The sequence below is a fragment of the Melanotaenia boesemani genome, chromosome 18 (genome assembly GCF_017639745.1).
Source record: "Melanotaenia boesemani isolate fMelBoe1 chromosome 18, fMelBoe1.pri, whole genome shotgun sequence".
In the NCBI taxonomy this organism is placed as follows: domain Eukaryota; kingdom Metazoa; phylum Chordata; class Actinopteri; order Atheriniformes; family Melanotaeniidae; genus Melanotaenia; species Melanotaenia boesemani.
Window position 1 is genome coordinate 16566176 of NC_055699.1, and position 13845 is coordinate 16580020.

Sequence of the window (13845 nt, forward strand, 5' to 3'; positions counted from 1 at the left end):
AGTAAGATATCATATATTCCTGTCAAGTGTTGGAAGAACAAGCAAAACCCCAAACACTGGATGGACGGATGGACTCAGCTCAGAGACTCTGCGATGAGTCACCCGCTCAATGCTGGACCGAACCTCTGAAGTCAGTGCCATGCTGGCAAACTTTAAAATCATAAAAAATACGGCATTCACATATCAGAGGGTCCTTTTAAATATTTCATGACAACTTCAGTGAGGGTAAAATCAGTTTAAGGGTCAAAAACGGCAAAAATCTGCTAATAAAACAAGTTCAAACAAATTTAGCTGTCACATTTAATCTTCTTTTTATTTTTTTTGCCGTGGTCTCTGAAAATACTACGAAACTTCACAAGAGGTGTTATTCAAGGTCTGCCCTGATACAAGAAGTGGAGGAATTTCATAAAATGCACACATCTAAAAGCCAAAAACCATACTGACCCTTTTCTATTTCTATTTTCATCAGCGTTTCTGATGTGAAAACTCCTTCAGGAGGTAAAACATCTGACCAGTCCTGGGTAAACATTGTGGGCAGGTAGAGCGGACAGAACGACGCCAAGATCCACGAACGGCGGGCATGATGCCCCTCTTCAAAGACCAGAACTTGTACACCTTCTACAAAGGACCAGTATGTGGACCTATAGCTCTTTTTTTTTATTTTTTATATTTCAACATCTTCTAGTTCAACATATATCTACACTAACACACAGTGGTGCCTTTGAGGATCCCCTGACCTTTCCTCTACTGACTGGGTTTTTCTCAACAATTATTGGATAAATTTTTCAGATTCCTGACTCTTTACCCAGAATTATCATCAAAGCTAAATCTTTAACTTGTTCCAAATACCTGCAAAACTATAGCCAATGTACAATAAATATGTATACTACTATAATACCTTAAGATTTGGGCTGTTATAATGTCTTCAGCCCTAAATTTCCTGTTTATTCTTCAGGTAAATTGTTTGTATTTATGTTGTCTTCATTTAAAAGGATTCACCCTCTTGCTGCATCAACTCAAGAACTAACAATGCGACTGAAAAGTTGCTGAGCACCAAACTGCTGCAACACCTGAGCGAACATCATTTAATGGCTTGTTTTAATATCATGCATCCATTCAAAAAACAGTATGAATGCAGTACTAGAATTTTTCTGTCATAAATCATCCCAGAAGTATCTGTGCTCCTTCTTTTGCTAGACATTTGTTAAATACCTCCGTTAAGCAGACAAGTAGAAAAAAAGGAAATCAGTTTTACATTGTGGAGAGTCTATATGTACCTTTTATTCTGTATATAGAAGGGGATTTAGAAAAAATGTGTTCTAGCAAGTAATTACAAATCATTTATTTTCTACTAGAAAAATCCAGTGCAAATAAACGATACAAAGAATGCAAATCAAATTGCTCCACTACAACCCAGTCCTGTATCTGGAAGAAAGACATAATGTTAAATGATTTACAGAGTCTGATAATACAGCCAGGTGGCAGGCAGAGTCTCAATATATCATACTACTACTTAAAGTCAAACACCTTTGTTCTTAAGTGGGTGTCACATTCAAGCAGCTAAAGGTGTGTCTCCACGCTTGCGGTGGTTTGAAAGCTTCATGTTGCACGACAGAAGCAAGAGCAGCTGCATGTGTGTATGAATACACAGTGTCAGGGACTGTGGTTCTAACGGACAGGGTGCAAAGTCCACACCAATAAACAGAGACCCCCAAAGGCTTAATGTTCTGTGTTTTGAATTTCTTGCCAGACTCTCCTTTTCATTTGTTTACTTAGATTTTGTAAAGAGATTAAGTTCTGTATAACTGCCTGTGGTCGATTCCAGCTAGGTAACCATGGCGATATGCAAAGCAGCTCCACTGAGAACTACTCCAACCTGACTTAACCTCTTTCAGACACTTAAATTTTATGTCTTATCACGTTTCAATGCTGTGCAAAATATACAGTATTTGTACAAAAACAGTAACTGCATGCAGGTAGTTCATGTGGACAGATCACCCATGCAGGTGTCTGCATTACAGCTCAGAGGGAGCAGTTTAATATCAAATCCATTGTGAAATCCTCATTTTCTTTCTCTCCTCCTCAGAAGAAATCAAAACTGAGTTTAAAAAAAATATAAAATGGACTTAGATTGTTAAAGTTAGAAAAAAAAGCTGGTTTACATTTAGTGAATTCAAGAACACCAATAAACAAATAAAATCTTTATTTAGTTTCAGAGGTATAGCATAAACTTTTTTAAACTTAAATCCATAAATTACATAAATGTTGTCAGAGTTACAAAATCTGCTACTTAGACATAAAAAAAGACTGAAGCTGAATAAGACTGACAAGGGAACAATGGGTAAAAGAAAGGAAATATAAATTGGATTAAACTGACATAAAATACAGTTTGACCTGTATAAGGCTAAAACTGCTTAACTTAGCATTGTTCATATTTAGATTACTTCAATTTCTTATATACAAAAACAGTACAAGCTAGTGTAACAGTCATGTGCAGAAATGACCAAGCTTAAGCAATAAAAAAAAATAGTGTCAGTGTGTCAGCAGTTGTAGCTCAGGTCATTATTTCTATATTTCTGATCTACAGGTCATGTCAGAACCATGCAGATGAGTGCATGAAAGACTCACCTGGCAAAGATGTGCAACCATTCTCTAGAAGAGAGGCATGCATGAGAGTGAGAGAATGAGTGAGACGAAAAGAGAGGAATAAAAATAAAAACCAGTGAAGGCAAAAGGCAGCAAATGTAAGAAGGCAACAAAACTAGCAGAGGAGAAATTAGGATGATGACTGGTGAAGACAAATGGCATCATAAAGGAAGGTAAAAATTCAGATCAATAGATAAGACACAAGCCAGCAAGGGATCTGTAGATTGACTTTTGCTAAGACTAACAATTTCCACATAAACTCTATCCAGATGTGTGATAGAGGAAGCAATTTTAAAAACGATAAAGGTGGTTTATGTGGATTTAGAAGGTTTTCCCCCAACTATCTCTTAAAAAAACACTACTCAATTAAGGTTTCAATTAAAAGTATGCATCATCAAATACAATTTGAACGGGATTTTTGGAATATCTTACCCTTGTTGCTTTGTGGGTATCTATTGGATATTAAGACAAGGTGCCTGTGATGATAACAATGAAAGCAAGTACAGAGAGGAGACGAAGAGGGGCAAGAAGAGCAGCAAAAGTGGAATTACCTCTCGTTTAGCAAGGAGGACATTGGGGACGATGTGAGGGAGACAGCGGCCCAGCATTAGCATCACACTCTCCTCGCTGTCTGCTATACGAGACACCTGGAGACAGGGGCAATAATATATAATGCTGCTGTACTTAAATGCATCAATTTCATTTGGATTATTTTGTGGTGCTGACCTCTGCCCCAAGGCGGCTGTCGGAACACATTCTGCAGAAGGACAGCAAGGCTTGTTGGAAGGCTGGAGATAACTTCCTGGAACACCCAGAAACAGAAGATGAGATGGTGCAGTATGCAGCTATGAACTCAGAGGTTGCCCTAACTACTGCAAGATTAAGGGTTAGACTGAGCCATGCAGCAAGGAAGCTAAACTCTTCCACTTCTTCTTGTAACTGCTATGTATACAAATTGTTTATATGTCATTTACACATATATTACACACACACACATATATACACACACATTATGAGTTAAAAAAAGACAAAAAAAAAGCTTTTACTCAAGAAGGCAGCTCAATAATTGTTAACTACCTCCCTCTAGTGGTTGTTTGTGTTACTACACCGAGATGGGTTTGGCAGCTTTAGTGCAGGGGTGTCCATCTCTAGTTCTGGAGGGCCACAATCCTGCAGGTTTTCAGCATTTCCCTGCTCAAAAACATCTGGCTCAAATTAACAAGTCACTTTGCAGAACTGCATAGGCTGCTGGCTCTATTTAATTTTTTTGTTTTTATTAGAATTTAGAAAAACTTTATTGTCCAATGCAGAGAAGGACATTTGTCTTCAACGAAACAGAAAACACAGTTAAAAGTTTCTGAGCTTGTTGGTATGTCCTTAAAGTTCCATTAAAAACATAAAGGACATACCAATAAGCTGAGAAAACCCCAGTTAAGACGTATTTATTGCAGTGAAATTGCATTTGGAATGAATCAGGTCAGGTGTGTTGAAGCAGGGAAACATTGAAAACCTGCAGGACTACGGCCCTCAAGAACTGACTTAGGACACCCCTGCTTTAGTGGACATGAGAGGTGCATACTAAAATTCATCATTAGTTCCCTGCCTGGCAGAAAATTAGTAAAGATACATCAAAAGAATTTAATTCATAGTTATTCATTTTAACCATATATTGCTTCATATTTATCAAGGCAAAAGCTACCGCTGACAAATACACTATTAATGCCAAGAATAATCCTTTTTCTAGCATGTATGTAGTTATTTCCATTGAGAAATTTCTTTAAAATGATCCCACTGAACAATCTTTGCAGTTGGAATAGAAAAAATGTTTTCTGTGAAATGTAACAGTCAATATTCGGCTTCACTGTAACCTCAGAGGCTGTGGCAAGATAAATCAATTTAGAAAAAAATCTAAATCCTTTGAGGGTCAAAAGTGAGTCTCCTCAAAACTTAAGAAACTGCTCAAACGGAATCCAGCAGCAACTCAACTTTGTGTGCTTCGATTTAGCTTGTTAAGTCCAAACACACCAACTCATGGCTGCCTGTGATGGAAAGAGAAAATGAGGGAGCATTGAGAGAGAGCCTGTGATTGAAGCTGCCATTGCAAAATAAATTGATAATGCTCGACCACAAACTGCTCCCTCGAGAAGACCCTTGGTGATGGAAATGGTAGATTGTCTGGCATTATACCCAGTAGAAGATACTTTCAAAGCTTCCACTGACTGATTTAAAGAATTTATTGTGGTGCACAAGGAGGCAACTGAGACTGGAATAATTTTTTTTCCAGTCTATTTTTTTCACTAGTTTATATTTATTTGGTTTAATAAGCATAATATTGCCAGTATAAAGGAAATCTACATAGGAAATAGAAATAACCTCTGTACATGGATGGTTGGGGTGTTTTTTTATGAACAATTACATAGTCTCCTGACTCTCACCTGTTTGGTTGATCGAACTGGACCCGTGGCGTACTCTTGATTTTGCCACAGGACTGTAGGTGGGGCTGTGATGAGTTCTGAGCAGAGGGAGAACCTTGGTCATTTTCAGCGTCTGAGACCCCTCGGATGTCGAGATACTGGCCGTTATCTGTCGGAGGCTGAAGGGAAGACAAAATAAGGACAAACTAATTAAATGCACACCAAAACTTCCATTTTCATTTTTATCAATGCATGTATTTATGGCAAGACACTGGTCCTGTACGGCTACTTATTTACGTAATCACATTCTATTAAAAGTAACGGCATACCACAGAGGGATGGTCGGTGGGGCAAGCAGTGGAGGTGGAAGAAGAGGAGGGATTAGGGGAATTCTGGGAGCCCAGGTCCAGTGTGGCAGGAGGTGGGGAGGAGACAGACCTTTTAAGAGTCTGAATCTCACTGTGAAGAAGATGAAATGAAAGACCTTGTCAACAAAGACATAACTCTTCAGTCTGTCCAACCGAGATGAACCTATGAGGCATTTGTGCACCTACCTCTGTAGTTTCTTGATCTGCTCAGCTAGGCTCTGCTTCTCACTGTTAAGTAGGCTGAGCTGGTACTCCAACTCTTGTACCACTTCTGTTTGTTGCTATTAAAGACAAAAAAATTATACAAATATGTTAAATATTCACAAGAATAGGTGCTAAAAAATATTAAAACTAAAAAAAAAAAAAAAAAAAAAAATTAGGGGAACTGTTGCTTCTTAATGACTTAGAACAAATTACAAATTCTGAATAAAAATATTACTTCTGATAGATTTAATTGGCAAAAGACTGTTATTCAGTCTCTCTGGGATTTTTAAGGCTTGTTTTTGTGGTCATTGTGGCCTAAAGTGCCAGAATTTGCAGCAATAACATTCATATCTTCATCAGTCTGTTAATGTGCCAACATTCAGTCATTCACACATTTTTCACTTTTCCATTTATGCTCCTCAAGCTTGATTTAAACCTTTGCTGTAAAAGTGATGGAAAGAATCACGTTGTGTGCGCAATACTTGATATTCCTGCGAAGGTTTAATTGTACTACAGTAACAGTATAGCCATTAACAGAAAAATATGGGATGTTTACTTCACATGAAGACACCGTCTCTGTGTCACTGGACCATCACACATTACTGCTAGTCCCTCTAGATCGAGTGTGTTGCCAGAAATATTTATACTAAGCTAATGAAAACAACACAGTGTTAAACAAAACAAAACAGTAGTAAATAAGATAGTTAAAAATACTAATATTCATTAACCGGCCACTTTATAAGGTCTACCTTGCAAATATCGGGTTGGACTCCTTTTTTTTTTGCCTCCAGAACTGCCTTAATTACTCATTACATGAATTCATCAAGGTGTTTGAAACGATTCTCAGACTCTTCCCCATACTGAGAACACGGTGGTCATAAAGGGATAGGCATGGACAGCTACGATATGCAGGTAGTCTGTGCTGTTTAAAGCATGTTTAATAGTACAAAGGGTCCCAAAGTGTAACAAGACACTGTTGATACAGGGATGGATCAATACTTTCATGTTGTTGACACCAAATTCTGACCCTACCATCTGAATGCTGCAGCTTAAATTAGGACTTATCAGACCAGGTAATGTTTTTCCATCTTTTGCTGTCCAGCTGTAGCAACCCTGTGTGAATCAAAGCCTCGAATTTCCAGTTCTTAACTGACAGGAGTGGCACTCAGTGTGGTCGCCTGCTGTTGTAGTCCGCCAGATTTTCATATAGAAAACTATTCTTGACCCAGCTGCTTTACATCTTTACCTACAGGTCTAGGAACCAGACTTAAAATGGTCTTCGTTCTCATTCTGTTCTACAGATGTGAGAAAAAAGGCAGCTCCATTTGAAATAACTTACAAACTTTGAAAAGGAATAAATTGTCTGCAAAGTGCCCTGAGATGACATTGATGTGAATTGGCACTATACAAATAAAGTTGAACTGAAATGAATTCATCGTCTGGATCAGAATCAGTGTTTCAGCAAATTCTCACAGCTGAAATCATGGAGGACGAACGCTTGAATAGTTCTGTTATTCCTCTATTAATCTAACCGTACGACTAGTCTGAGTGAAAAATGAAGGATGAGCTCATTTCGACACACCTGTTGCGACAAGTCGGGCTTCTTTGGGGGCTCTTGAGGGATGCAGTTTCCTGGAAGATCCCCGAAATCCACCCCCACTGACACATCCACCATATCCCTCGGGGAGGAGAGGGTGCTGCCACAATTCCTGTAGAGTTGCAGCAGGCCGGGGGGCTTTGGGATATTGAGACCGACGTCATCCCACAACTCAAAGTCCTAAAAAATAAATACAAAACAAAATGATTAAGCAATACTTGTTTGTTACATCTATTTATGTACCCCTAAGCAGGACATAATGTAAGTTCAAAATCCAAAATACTAAATATTTGTGGTCAAATATCTCCTTTTCTTCCTTCTAACAGCATCTAAATATTTCTCACTCCATCGCTAAAGACGAGGCAGCCATGAAAACGCTGTTACCTGATCATCATTTTCGTCAGAGAAGGTGATTGATGAGAGTTTGTATTCATTTTTTAATAAATATTCATTCACAAGAAAATTTAAGGCTCTTTTCTCCAGTGGGCGTATAGGCTCCTGCAATAGCAAAAAAAAAAAATAGATTTACTCAAGTGAAAAGGAAATGATCTAACCTCTTGAGTGGTTTTAACAAAAGAGAAAAAATTTCACAAGTTTTTATGAGATTCCCCACCTGAATTTCAGGACTTGTCTTGAGGTTTTTTCTCTCCTGAGAGGGCAGTTCGCTCTCTGAGAAATTGAGAAGATATTAAATGTCTGAACATCACTTATCCACAGGAATTAAGAAAATAAAAAAAAAAGAAAAAAGAAAAGAGAATGCTAACAAAAAGGGTTCAGGTGGAGAAGAAGTTAAAAAGTACGCCACACCTGCTGCCTGAGTCAAGTTGGCGCGCAGAGCCTGAATGGTCTCCTTTGCTTTCCGTAGCTCAAACTCCAGCACTGGACAGGAAATGACAACACACACACACACAGGAAGTGGATCCAACCAAAGACAGGGAAGAAACAAAACAAAGATGGGCATAAAAAAAAGGGGGAAAAGAAAAAAACAAAAAAAAAAACAAACAACGTCACAAAAAGAACAAGAGTCATAAAACAGAACAAAAAAAGGAAGCATGCAAATCATGGGGTTGAAAACACATGCAGCAGAGGTACGTGGTGAAGCTGGCTCATGTTGCTTTCACTGGTGTGGGGAATGCATTGAGAGAAACCTCAATGATTGGATTTCTTGCCCTTATTTCCCCCCTTTTATAGCATTTATGTGCCTGAATTAATAAAAGAGGGTCAAATTAGACTCAAACTATAGCTAAGGTAAGCTGAGAGCAACCTTAATAATCTAGGAGCTGTCTGACACAGGTTTTTTCTTTTTTTTTTTGTTTTATCCAAGCATATTTCTTACTAATACATAATCAAACATGGGACAAAGGAAAGCCACTGCTCAGGGAATATGTTCTTCATAGATGACAAAATATAAAATTTTACTATAAGCTATAAGAAATATATTTTTCTTTTATTACAAAAACATATAATTCAGAATACTACAATCAAACTGTTTCTGACATCTTAAACAGCCAGAAGCAGCCGATGCTTTAATAACACCATCAATTTGCAAAAACTAAAAATTTCATTGCCAATAGTTAACACTGAATAAAAGCAAATATAGTACACACAAGATCTTACGACACGTCAAGAGTAATACCACACGCAAAAAAGTAAAAAAGCAATGGAGCAGGGAAACAAGGTTGCGTAGCTGTGCACTGGAAATCTGCTTTATATGTTTTCTTCTAAAATAAGTCATGCATTGTCCAGGACTGGGGTTCAAAAATCTTCTTTCCCTTCTATGGTTTTCTATGTTTAGTGCAAATTTTCAGTACTGTCAGTAATCCTGCAATTTCACTAAAGTAAATATCATGAACACATCATCTGTTCTCAGTCTACAACCGTCCCAGCAGATCTAGAGTGCACAGGCTGCAACTGCAAGAAAATGGAAACTGAAAATAGGGAGTTAAAAAAAAAAAAAAAAAAAAAAAAAAAAAGAAAGCTAGTCTGGATGGAGTGACTTGTCCAGAATTTCACTGGGGTTTGATCAACGTCAGGAAGAAGCCAGAAAACCCAGAGTCAGACAGCTGGGGGCAGGCATCTTGGCAAGAATAATAGGTTGAGGGCAGGGAGGGTGGGAGCAGGGATGTGGAAAAGTAAAGGAGGTGGGGAGATGTGAGGAAGGAGTGGGGCAATTTTGTAGACGGGGAATGTGTATAAATAGAAGTCAATTTAAAAAGATGCACAATTTGTATGTAAAAGTGAAACCAACATCTCTGCTGCATGGTTTTAACTGTGCCCTCATTGTGGAATATTTTCTGTTTTAATCAGCTGATAAAATCAAAACATGAAACTGTGAACTTTCTACTATAATAAAGATTGACAGTTAAACTCCATAAATCCATACTGTTGCTATGGACTGGGACTTTTTGGGGCTCATTGATTAACTACTGTGGCGCAGTGTGCATGGCTAAAAAGCAAAGTGTTTACGTTGGCGTCTATGAAAAAGACAGATCCGATCAAGGCTACACGGACATGACAAAAACAGACGCTGTTTCTTCTGCATTCTGTAATAAAAGGTATTGTCACGACCCCAAAAATACTCACATGAAAATGAATAATGAGCTCATATTTAAGCAGCTGCTCCTAAAGCCAGCGTGCGATGATGTCATTAGTGTCAGATAAAACTGTTCGTGTATTTTGGATAAAAAAAAAAAAAACTTTAAATGGTGTGTCACGACAGAGCTACAGGAGGAAGGGAGTGTGATTTGAAAGAATGCTGAGACAGGTCTGCGTACCAAAAATATCACTGACTGAGTCCACAGTGACAGTAGATAGGAGGAGGCGTGAACACCTCAACCAAGGTAAAGAAAAATAAAATAAAAAAATAACACACTGCATGTTGGAAAGTGAAACGTGTTGACATCACTTCTACTTTGTGGTTAAATCATGAAAACAAATGTTTGTTTGATGTCACAAATCCACATGCATGTTAAAGCAGTGCCACCACATCACGTTTCAGTCATTAATGCAGCTTTCAGGTGCTATACTTTATGTTTGTACAAAAGCTCTCCCAGTCAGCCATTATCTTTTCTCCTGAAAAGGTAATCCGGGTCTCTTTCGTAGAGCCCGGACAGTCTGGTTCATCTTACCTGCAACCCGTTCGTCTGACTCTCGGTTGCCGTCATCTGAGTAACGTGCAAAGTCCAGAGAGTCCAAGGTGCTAATGCTGCCTGCTCGATCTGAACAGAGACACAGACACAGAGGTGAAACTTAGACAAGTATATAATCATTTATGGTAATTATACAGATGACCCCACAGCTCACAGAGATATAAAAAAGTGATAATGTATCAGGAAAATCCTTAAGAAGTTGTCTCAGATAAGGGCTCACTGTGGCAGGGACTCACAGATCTGCCTGTTTATCTTTTAACTGAAAGTTTGCTTTAGCTTTATAGGCTGAGTTGTTTTTATTTTATAAATAACATAATTCAGTTGTAGTGAAATACTCATTTAGCTGAACCTAATGGAAACACCCATTCTACATGAGCACATGACTAGCAGAGGGACCGCTCCCTCAAAAACCAGATGAAGCTGATAAATAAGCATTCTCTGTCACATTTCACAGAGATAGGCCGCTATAGTAGGCTTGTCAGTGGTGTTAGCTTTCTTTGCTTCTACTGCAATGCATGTGTGAGATTGGTCTATTTGCTTTCTGATATCCAGAAACAGTAGGTCAGGCCAAATATGGCCTTTATTGGTGTAAAAGTCAGGCTTAGCAGACCTCATAAGCACAGAATCTGTAAGTAATGAAAGATAATTAAAGGAGGGGAACAGCGAAACTCATTTTTAAACCTAAGATTGTTAGATTTAAATGACATTTAAAAAGTAAAAAGATAGTGAAACTATAATGCCATTATGACAGTAAAAGTAATATTTGACACAAGATTTTTTTTCTTTTATATAGGATAAAAACTTGGATTTGTTCACAGTATGTGTGTTTGTTCATCACATGTTCAAATATATGACCATGCATATTGACTAAAAACACACATCCTCAGTCCTGTGACCCAGAGCGTTGCAGTGCTGGATGTGTGCCATTGTTCTGTCATGCTGATTTCATTTTAACGGTTTTTCCTGTAGAGATCAGGATTTCTGCTGTGAGTAGCTACTGTTTGCATGTGTGTGCAGAGAGACAAGAATGCAATTCCACAATGTGCTAAGCTAAAGTGTGCATGGGCGCCTTTTATTTATGCATGGTTGACCTTTTATTCTGTATAGACACAAGGACCTTTAATAGATTCTGCTTCGGCCAGTAGAAAGAGACAGTGAAAGGAGATTAAAGACATAAATTAGTGTAGAACTTAACCAAAATAAGTATTTAAAAAAAAAAGAGTACACATAAAAGAAACCATAGAAAATGGACTACCAGGAGAAAGCCAACAACCTCATTTAGTTTAATTGAGGGATATGTTGGCAGGACTAACCCTAGTGTAGAATGAGGTTATGAAGATGAGACAATGGGGTGCAAATTATCATGAATGCACAGACATGAAAACAAATATGCATGCACATTTAGGTCTCAACATCCTAGTCAGTAATTACATTTTGCATGAAAACTATACTCCTGATCCCATTTAGATATTAGACGCTAAGATATATCAAACCCTAATACACAGTTATGTTATGACTGGGCCCCATTGCTAAGATGCTTGCACATAGACAACAACATAAATCTGCACAAACCCACCTGCATTCGCAGACACGCACACAAACACTTATGAAGGGCAGAGAAATATTACCAGCCTGCCAGTCGGAATCAGTCCAAAACAACATGGAGGCTTGCCAGTACTCCAACTATGCCATTAATCACCATCTCACATAATACCCCCCCTCCCTAACCTCCTGGCCCCAGACAGACAAAAGGATGGAAAGACCAGAGAGAGCATGCAAGGATTGGCAAACGCTTAGGAAGAGCTACTAACTGGTACAGTATGCTAACTCATAGGCTGCTAATAATAACAGATCAATATATGTTCTAAATATTTTTTATCAGACTCCATCTATAGGTCAATCAAAGGGGCTGATTGGGTTTCTTTTCCTTTTTTAAAAAGGGAGCAGGAGAGGGCTTGGTCACATCTCCAGAGAGTAATATTCTATTACTGTAGTTTGTATATTTAAAAACCAGGACAATTTGCACATTTTTAAGTGACACATAAATGAGAATCGTTGCATTTATATAAACATGTCAGCACTATAAGTGTGACAAAATTGTCAAGCAGATGTCAAGAGTCATCTCAAGAGTCATGTCATCTTTACTCCACTGTGTATCTGTGTGTGCAAAACAGAGATAAAAGTGTTTCTGTCCATAATCAAATATGGGAGGACATCAATCCATCTGCAGTAAGGACAGTGGAATATTTTGCATGCCAATTCAGGTATAAGCTACATATCCAATTTTCACACTTAATAGAAAATGTTATCAAGACGGTTACTTGACTCATTCAATGAGGTTACTGGACTATGTCAAACTATGCAATACATTTTAGATGAGATAAATACTATAAAGCTAGTATTGGTGTGCATTCCATGTTACAAAGATGCCCCTGTCTCGCGTTGCATTACCTATCAAGCACATCTGTTTTCTTTATATTGGTAGACCCACAGCCCTTCTTAAAAGTTTCGACTCACTCACTGCCAGTCTAGTCAGGAACAAAACAAAAAGTATCAGTAAATGCACAATCTTCCCAAAGTCGAACATGTTGAACATAATAGCTCAAATATAGAACTTGTGTGACTACTTGGTAGTTTAGCAACTTATTTAAACTGGAATATGCCTATAACACCTAAAGAGTATTCAGTTCCTTGCAATGAATTTACACAAACTGGATTATTTTAATTAAAAATGGCAGCTTACTGTAAATTTTTAATGCAACAATTAACATGACTGCCCTAAAATCTGTCTACCTGGCTGGCCAATGATGGGGCAAAGGTGTATCATTCATACCTCCTTGCTGCATATTAGCAAAGTGGTGTGAGATGTCTTGCTGTCTCATGTGGCTGAGAGCAACAGCTGCAGATGCAGCACACTGCCAGTGCAATCAACTGCTTCCAGCTCACAGGCACAGGTTGTGTAATCAGAATGATCTCATCAAGTACATGTCTGGTAGGTTAGCTGATGACCTCTGTTATCTTGTATAAGATGATACATGGATCCCATTAAAGCATTACTTTTACATATACATGGGTAAAGGCAAAGTTGAACCAAGCAAATTACCATAAAAATTTAAAAGTCTGTTTCATCCTTTTGAAAACTGAGTGTATATAATGATGTGCTATGTCACAGTGGGTTACACAGTTTTATCACATGCTAAAGCTTAATCTTTTCAATGCCATCACACAGTTTTACCCCATTAAATTGATTATTTCTCTTTAACAACTACTTTATTATGTCAGACTGTTGCAACTGGGGAGTCCATCAAACAAGAAAAAGATCATTCCAATGATCACGAGGTCTTGGCCATCAGATTAAGCTAGAGAAGAAATACAACATGACCTTAGGTGATGTATTTCTTTAATGTCTACTTATCATTTGTTTTGGGATTTTTATTTTCTGTCTATTATAGATTTAACATTTTCAG

At 38.0% G+C, this 13845-nt stretch overlaps 1 protein-coding gene across 9 annotated transcripts in view; it reads right to left on the reverse strand.

The window, feature by feature from the left end:
• relch (RAB11 binding and LisH domain, coiled-coil and HEAT repeat containing) overlaps positions 1-13845 on the reverse strand; it is a 34246-nt gene that overhangs the window by 18222 nt on the left and 2179 nt on the right. For 4 of the 9 annotated variants that reach the window (XM_041968424.1, XM_041968423.1, XM_041968422.1 and 1 more), the window contains exons 2-12: positions 10358-10447; positions 8037-8108; positions 7843-7898; positions 7614-7727; positions 7215-7409; positions 5615-5709; positions 5390-5519; positions 5082-5239; positions 3373-3448; positions 3198-3293; positions 2629-2652 (exon numbers count right to left, since the gene is read on the reverse strand). In XM_041968424.1, the coding sequence (XP_041824358.1) occupies positions 2629-2652; positions 3198-3293; positions 3373-3448; positions 5082-5239; positions 5390-5519; positions 5615-5709; positions 7215-7409; positions 7614-7727; positions 7843-7898; positions 8037-8108; positions 10358-10447 (1106 nt within the window). The remainder of the gene's footprint in view (positions 1-2628; positions 2653-3197; positions 3294-3372; positions 3449-5081; positions 5240-5389; positions 5520-5614; positions 5710-7214; positions 7410-7613; positions 7728-7842; positions 7899-8036; positions 8109-10357; positions 10448-13845) is intronic. The other 5 variants (XM_041968428.1, XM_041968427.1, XM_041968426.1 and 2 more) reach the window with 3 other exon arrangements.